The following is a 357-nucleotide window of genomic DNA, read 5'->3' as shown; positions in this document are numbered from 1 at the left end:
CTTTCTACCCCGGGGTTGTCTTATTGTTGTTCTTCTCCTTCCCTGTGTAATAGGATGGCTTGAGTATCTATGCATGGGCCGTCATTAGCCAAGGGATCGGAGGCTTTCTAGGCACCATGGTTGAGAAGAAAATCGGCACACGAAGGTAAGAAAAAACAAATCTTTTCTCTCCTTTGTTTCTCGCCAATCACCTCTTTCTTTCATTTCTCCAAATCGTTCTGTGATCTCGTCACTCTACGTAGAGCTGGTTGAACTAGACTTCCTAGATCTTCTCTTTGGAGTCTTCCTCTGATCTCACTCATACACCTCCTGACCACGGCTCCCATATCGCAATTTCTTCACGTGCCAACCCAACTC

At 45.9% G+C, this 357-nt stretch overlaps 1 protein-coding gene across 1 annotated transcript in view; it reads left to right on the top strand.

Moving 5' to 3' along the window:
- Nucleotides 1-63: 63 nt before the first annotated feature.
- The window catches only part of CSUI_010193 (major facilitator family protein), an 11,211-nt gene continuing 10,917 nt past the window's right edge, over nt 64-357 (top strand). The window contains exon 1 of the mRNA XM_068070298.1: nt 64-145. Within this exon, the coding sequence (XP_067917727.1) occupies nt 117-145 (29 nt within the window). The 5' untranslated portion in view covers nt 64-116. The remainder of the gene's footprint in view (nt 146-357) is intronic.

This window comes from Cystoisospora suis, assembly GCF_002600585.1.
Source record: "Cystoisospora suis strain Wien I chromosome Unknown contig_6864, whole genome shotgun sequence".
Classification (NCBI taxonomy): Eukaryota; Apicomplexa; class Conoidasida; order Eucoccidiorida; family Sarcocystidae; genus Cystoisospora; species Cystoisospora suis.
This window is presented reverse-complemented; position numbering and strand designations above follow the sequence as displayed.